The 7,213-nt window shown below is 33.2% G+C and overlaps 1 protein-coding gene across 2 annotated transcripts; it reads right to left on the reverse strand.

Annotated features, from left to right (window-relative positions):
• Positions 1–1,419: 1,419 nt before the first annotated feature.
• Positions 1,420–7,055, reverse strand: LOC122603052 (calcium-dependent protein kinase 18-like). Of its 2 annotated transcripts, XM_043775666.1 has the most exons (13): positions 6,439–7,055; positions 5,867–5,997; positions 5,736–5,777; positions 5,308–5,419; positions 5,148–5,226; positions 4,042–4,211; positions 3,842–3,968; positions 3,231–3,346; positions 3,043–3,150; positions 2,901–2,963; positions 2,197–2,370; positions 1,813–1,873; positions 1,420–1,687 (listed from the first exon to the last, which is right to left on the reverse strand). In XM_043775666.1, exons 1-13 carry the CDS (start codon positions 6,793–6,795, stop codon positions 1,644–1,646), a joined length of 1,584 nt encoding a protein of 527 aa, XP_043631601.1. In that variant the 5' UTR covers positions 6,796–7,055; the 3' UTR covers positions 1,420–1,643. The 2 variants fall into 2 exon arrangements, with proteins under 2 accessions (XP_043631601.1, XP_043631600.1); XM_043775665.1 differs by having other exon boundaries at positions 1,420–1,873; positions 6,439–7,054.
• Between the last annotated feature and the right edge of the window lie 158 nt (positions 7,056–7,213).

The raw sequence follows: 7,213 nt of genomic DNA on the forward strand, positions 1-7,213 counted from the left end.
TATATAATAAGTTATTGACAACTTTTAAAGTGTCATTATCAATTTCCTTTATATATGTTGAGTGGTGTCTTAACATATAAACCAAAATAATAGATTACCTTATCTAAATAAGCAATATGTGATGTGAATTACTACTAGTCCCCTATTGACTTTCACCTTTTGAATGTAAGAGGCGAATTTATGTCTCATGCTGTCATGCACATATTAATGAATTTATTGATTTATTCACATTATCGCACATGAGACAAGTTGTTATTTTAAAGCTTTGAATTAACAAACACGACAAGTAACAAGTTCTTGAGATCATATGTTGTCATCTTTACTCGACACCAACTTGGAACTTGCGAGTTGCGACTTTATGAATTACAACTAGAACCAGCAACTCAGCAAGCCATAATAGCAACCCATAACGAGGTTGGTTAACATGTATACGAAATCAATCTTTACGAAACTAGGCCTCGTATAATCCATGAGTTGATGTCGTTAATTATACGCAAAAATCATGGCTTTCGTTGTAATCGTGGCAAATGCCGAACTACTGATCGATGGGGAGTCACGACTATCCATGCTTCTATAAGAAGCTAGAGACCGTATGTCAAATTGACATATATTGTATGCCCATAAAACATATTGTACAATTTAGTGTGAAACATATGAATAAAATTATTCAAAAAGCTACCACAAACGACCGTGGGAGCTCAAAACTAAAATATTCTTACTCATATGTGATATGTTAATCTTCGCCTTCATAGCTCATGTTTAGCAAAATGCATTAATATATTAAGAACTGATGGATCCAAACATTTAAGCTAATGAGGGCTAAAAACAAAAGAATTCATTGTCGGGGTATAATATATATCAAATTTCTATTGTTCGGCTACAAGGATGTAAACGAGTCAATCTTTAAATGAACTACTCTCCAGTTTGAGGTCGTTTAAGTCAAATTCGATCATAGTAGTTTTTAAAGTCCAGTTGATCTCAACACAGACTTACCGCTCAATTAGCTTCATGAATTAAGCTTGAGAAGTTAATACTTATTGACTCGGCTTTTTCGAAAATTAGTTTTAGTTTTTCAAATAGAGGGCTTCACGAGATAAACAAACCCAATGAACTTAGTTCAAGTGAGATTTTTTAAACTATATGATTAGTTTATTCATGATCAAAGATATGATCATTTAAGCTTGAGTTCAAGTACTAAGAAGAATTTATCAAGTTTGAGGTCGTGAAATATAATTACATAAAAAGGCTATAAAAACGTAAACGAATATAAGCCCAAACGATAACTAAATATTCAAGCTTGGACTTGAACGCACTTCATTCACGCTCAAGTCAAGGCAAATAATTATTAAGCAAGCCAAACCTAAAATTTCCCTCTCGACTCAAATCGGCTCATTGAGTCGACATATATAATAATAACAATTGACAAAAATTTAACATTTTATACAACTACTCAAGTAATTTCAAAATCATAAACCCATCGCATGACATATATGGGGGAAATACATCAAACTTAAAGAATACTCCCGAGTAAATGCCAAAACATTTGTTGAAATATGAACAGAAAACTGTAAAATCATAAATATATTATATACATATAAAAAAAAAGTAACACTATCACTACCTATGCTTTTATATGCAAACACTCATTTCCAAGCAAATGAAACAAGTCTCCATTGTTGCCATTTCCCTGCAAATGAAACAAGCACTCTCAAAGATATCTATGGGATTGTATTAGGTGTACTTATGTAACTATCCGTGAACCCATGCTTGCAGTTCTTAACAACCTACGAAACTCCGACAAGCTAATTTTACCATCTTTGTCAATATCGGCTTCTTCCAGAAGTGGATCTATTGAACCCTTCAAGCCAGTATGCTGCAAACCAATGAAAACAGTTTGGTTGAGAAAAAGATACATAGTTTGACGTTTAAAGCGAAAGCAACTACTGATATTTAACTTAAAATTGAAAGAGAGTTAGATGTTTTCAAAAGAACTATGAAGTCTAGTTCAGTTCTATAATAAAGGGTAAGATAAAACATATGAAATTGTGGTGTTGACCCAAAAAGCCAAAAATCATTTTTAACAACAAAACTCGGAAAGTAGCAGCTTTGACCTCAAAGTCACACCATTACTATACCTTTTGAAAGTTATACTAGAGGTCAGAATGTTTAAAAGAGAACTTAAAAGCAATGGCATACCATTCGGAGTTCTTCTGGAGTTATATATCCATCCCTATCAACATCAAATTTCTCAAATGCAGCTTGTGATATATGTTGCCATTTTTCAGAGTTGTGCTCCTCCAACTGATGAACATGAAGAGTGGCTGCAACAAACTCCTCAAAATCAACACGCCCATCAGTGTTGCTATCAATCTGCATCAGAAAGATATAACCATAAAAATTCACACAAAAGAAGTTAAGGGGCTGTTTGATGTGCATTTCAAAGTGAATCAGATATTGAATAAGCAGAATTACATAATAAAGTCGATAATAAATAGTGTTTGGTTGTGTTAATTGTGTTTGAGGTTGTAATACTGATAATAAAATCAAATGATTGGCAAGATTTTACTTCTAAGGAATTAATACAAGATTACCATAAGATGACTTTATGTGAAAGAAATACACATGTTTTACGAAATGGAAATATAAGTTTCTCAAATAATGTTCAAAAAGAGGTGATCAAGTTCAAGCCATCCTAATTTACCCTTAGACAATCAAAAAATGTAGATGGTATAACAGATGCCAAATATGTTTCCAGGTATCAAACTTTTACTATTGTGACAGTCACAATACCAAATGTAAACCCAGAGACACCCTATGAAATGTTGTGGTTATAAATTTTTTGACTTTTGATGTCAAATGGACCGAAATCTAACAGTCATATTTCGAAAGGATGGTCTTACTGCTTCCAGAATCTCTGAAACACGAGATTCGTTCATCTTCCAAGGAAGATCTTTAGCAAGGGCCTGTCACAAAATCAAAATACTTAGTAACAATACAGAATGCAATAGTTCTGTTTAGTTAGAACTTTGAGGTTAAATATACCTCCTTCATTTCCTCAAGACTAATAGCACCATTTTTATCTACATCAATTGCATGAAATTGATCTCTGAGATCTGACAGCTCCTCTTCATCAAGCGTGCTAGCCAATGCCTATGCAAGAATTTCGAGTCTTAGAATAAGTTATTCTCAATGATAGTTATAATACGATATAAAGTACTCGTAATACTTACCCGTAGAGCAAACTGTTTTAGGCGACTATATTTCACAAATTCACGCATGTTGGACAGAACGGAAATGTCAAGAGGAATTTCAGAAGCATTGCCACCTTCCCGAACCCATGGGTGTGCTATAAAAGTCAGATATACACTTAGCTTAACAGAATGATCTCATTGCACCAAGGGACTCTGGATGATAAAGTCACCTTGCATATTTGTTAGAAGTGGCATATTTAAATAAGTCACTTATTAATGAGCTAATTCACTTGCATTGCATATTTAATGGGTCAAATGAGTAAAAATTAGTAGTTTAAAATAAAATAAAAAACTATAGAAAACCTCCTAAATCATTTATCGAAAATTTTAGATTATAATTGGAAATAATATAAGATTGCAATCATAATTAACACACTAACTACTTAAATAACTAAAACTTTGGAATAAAATGTTCTGGGTCAAACTAAGGTGACTCATTCAGACCCATTTAAAATTTTACCTCCAGTTGGTCCATTACTCTACCCAACCTGTGCCCATTTACAGCCTTTAAATCCGTAGTGATATTTTTGTGGCTAAAACTAGTAACTTTCTACACATAAATAAACAAGAACAAGAGAACTGATACATACATAGGGCTTGAGCAGCAGTAAATCTTGTCCGAGGATCTTTCACAAGCAATTTCTTTATAAAATCTTTGGCACTCGGGCTAATGTTTGGCCATGGTTTGCGTCGAAAATCAGGTTTGTTTCTTAATACCTATCAGTTCATAACACTCTTGTAATTATCATTTAGTAATTCTCCAAATAACAATTTAGTATTATTAAATTACCTCTTTAAAAATCCCATTTTCAGTTTTATCCCAAAAGGGACGACGGCCACATAGTAGAATGTATGTGATGACGCCTATGCTCCAAACATCTGATTGGGGGCCTGATTTACGCTTCAATACTTCAGGAGCAACATAGTATGCACTCCCAACAATATCAGTAAACTTCTTGCCTATAAAGAAAAAACAAAGATTTCTGTCTAAAGACGCATCCATAGAAAAACATTTGCTGAAAATGTAGCTCTTATGTATATACTACTTCCACTAGATAATAACATTAAATTTCTCAACCATTGCGTCGTTTTCATGCAGCAAAGCATTATTCGTGTGGAAAAGGAGAAAACTATACACATTACATAAGAATGAGAATTTCGGTCAAATTGTGCATACGTAGATCCAAAACTGACCACACTTCTTGGAACCCTTGTCCAAAAATCACTCCTCAAAGAGAAGTTTGAAGGGTCTTTGGATGTGGAATTTTGCAGCTTGACATTGTAAAACAAGTTCCAATGTTTAGATAAACAAGTCCTGTTTTTGTTTATTTAGGGTCTACGGGTCAAATTACCAGTTCCATACAAATGCAACAATACTCACTATTCAAGGGTAAAACAAAATTATCTAACTACCCCTTTTTTTACTAGACTTGAGACTTGCACTTTCATTTCACAAGATGCCTCTTCTTCTTTTTGTATTCCTTACAATTGACTTACCTTGACACTATCCCAGCTGGGGGTTATGTGGGTACCAATTTGGTACATGAGATCAAGCGGTTCCTATCAATCTACCGTTTTTTTTTACAACTGTCATTTTGAGTCGTTTTATGTATAGTTCCTTATACTCAAACAGTTTACTCAGTATTAAATGATTATGACAACTTCAAACTGTGGATTGAAAGTCTAAACATCGTGTCCCAAGACCTGATTTATTGCATCTAGTTTTCTGATTATTCAACATCAGATGATCACTTTTAAAAACACGTCCAAACACCCACTTAGAGTTATTAGTGTACTCCAGCAAATCTTGCCTTGTTTTGAACAAATAAAAAATATAAATTTGATGGTTTGATGAGGTATACACTCAAAAAACTTACAAAAAAATATAAAACTAACCTGGCTTGATAAAATCGGATAGACCAAAATCTACAGCCTTTAGGTGTGAATCATCTTTTTGCGACTTGAAAAGAAAATTCTATCAGAAATAAGTACGAGACAAGGTTAGCATTCTTCAGGAAAGTCGAAATAACATAACTGAGGTTATTTGTTTTGATACCTCTGGTTTCATGTCACGGTGTACCAAACCTTGTAAATGGCACTCTGCAGCAACTTTAAGCATTTGTCTTACAACAATTGCTGCATCTTTCTCCGAGTAACGGCTATCTTTCCTGGATAAAGAAAAAAACAACGCTAAGTGATAGAACCATACCAGAAAAGATGTATTTTACTTATTTGGTCGAAAGGATTAGTATCTTATTGAAGTGATTAAGGTGTATAGACTTTATACCGAAAAAGGATTAGTATCTTATTGAAGTGATTAAGGTGTATAGACTTTATACCGAAACTCAGTACATTCTGCGGTTACTACTGCTAACAGAAACTTATGAATGTTAAACTTTCCCAAAAACTAATTCAATAGTGAATTTAGAAACTACTAATTTAACCAATGGCAACATGAGCGTAGAAAAGGATGGGAGTTCTTACTTTCCTAAAATCCGGTCCAACAACTCACCACCCTCGCATAACCTGAAAAGGGTGTCCAATAACATAAAGTCAAGTCCTTGATACTTAAGAACAAAGCATTGAAGAAAAGGTAACGACTTTATACAACATACTCCATAACTATGTACACGTAGGAGTTATCTTCATATGCGTTATGAAATTGAACCACATTTTCATGCCCACTTAAAGCTTGCAATATCTTGACTTCTCTTTTAACATCTTCCACAGCTACCGGAAGAATCATCTGTTAATAAAGGCGAAAAAACATCTCCAATTTATTAAGTTCATACTTGCTAACCATAGTATTATGTCCGGGTCAGCCTATAGCTAAAACTTTCTGTTACGTAGCAAAAACAAGAGAAAGATAACTAGCTTACATGTCTGCATTTTTCGGCAATATCTTACTTAAACTGTTAAATATCTAAGACTAGTATGATTTACGCAAATAGTCAACAGTTGCATCTTACAAAAAAGTGATAAGCTTTAACTAAACTATCAAACTAAACACATAACACACACTTATGCATCATTCATTCATTCATTCTTCACATAATCTTTACAAGTTTCAAAATTTCTTACAAAAAAACAAGTCTTAGGCTCTTAGCAAATATAATCAACACAAAAGTTATGCCAATCAAAAACAAAAATTTAAAAAGTTAATATCACAAAAATGAGAAAATAATACCTTATTTTTGTCAATTTTCTTGACAGCAACACGATCTCCATTAACTTTATCAATAGCAACATAAGTATATCCAAATTGTCCATGGCCCAATAATTTTCCAATTGTGTATTTCCTATCAAAATCTTTTAAATATCCAAAATCTGTTCTTTTTCCACAAGCAATCACTCCATTTTTTAAGCTACATTTATTTTTCCTTTTATGTTTATTATTACCATTTCCTTTATGTTCTTTGGGTTTGACATTAGACCCACTTTCATCATGTTTTCCAGCAGGTGGTCGGCGGTGGTGGTTCTCGGTAGTGGAGGGTGTGGTGCTATTTGAACCACTTATTTTAGTAGTTGACAAACAAGCACCCATATGTATATGTATATGTATATGTATAGTATTGTATACAAAACTTGATCAAAATTCAAACTTTTTCATGGGTTTTTATGGGAATTGGATTTAGAGTGATTCATGAGGTGGGTTTTTAATATGGATGTAAATTTGGGAAGATAGAGTGTGAAAATGTGTAAGAAAAAATTCAAGAAAATGTGAAGTAAACGGGTGGAAGGAGTTAGATGGAAGATGATGGTGGTCGGTGGTGGTGGTCAAAAGACTAGAAAGGATTTTTTATATTTTTTTACATAGAAGAAGAGAAGATTTAGGAGGACCATATCAATATATAAACCATATTTTGCAATTTTAAATTTAAGTTTTTGGTATATTCATCATGTTTTCTTGTTTATTTTAAGTTTGGTATTGCAAATTTACCCAACATGTTGTGCTGTTCAAT

The sequence above is a fragment of the Erigeron canadensis genome, chromosome 6 (genome assembly GCF_010389155.1).
Source record: "Erigeron canadensis isolate Cc75 chromosome 6, C_canadensis_v1, whole genome shotgun sequence".
In the NCBI taxonomy this organism is placed as follows: Eukaryota; Viridiplantae; Streptophyta; class Magnoliopsida; order Asterales; family Asteraceae; genus Erigeron; species Erigeron canadensis.

Coding starts and splice junctions, on each gene's coding strand:
- LOC122603052 (XM_043775665.1), bottom strand. CDS start 6,795: ATGGGTGCTTGTTTGTCAACTACTAAAATAAGTGGTTCAAATAGCACC. Junction 5,227..5,307: donor ACCGTGACATGAAACCAGAG/GTATCAAAACAA, acceptor TATTTCTGATAG/AATTTTCTTTTCAAGTCGCA. Junction 3,969..4,041: donor AAAATGGGATTTTTAAAGAG/GTAATTTAATAA, acceptor ATGAACTGATAG/GTATTAAGAAACAAACCTGA.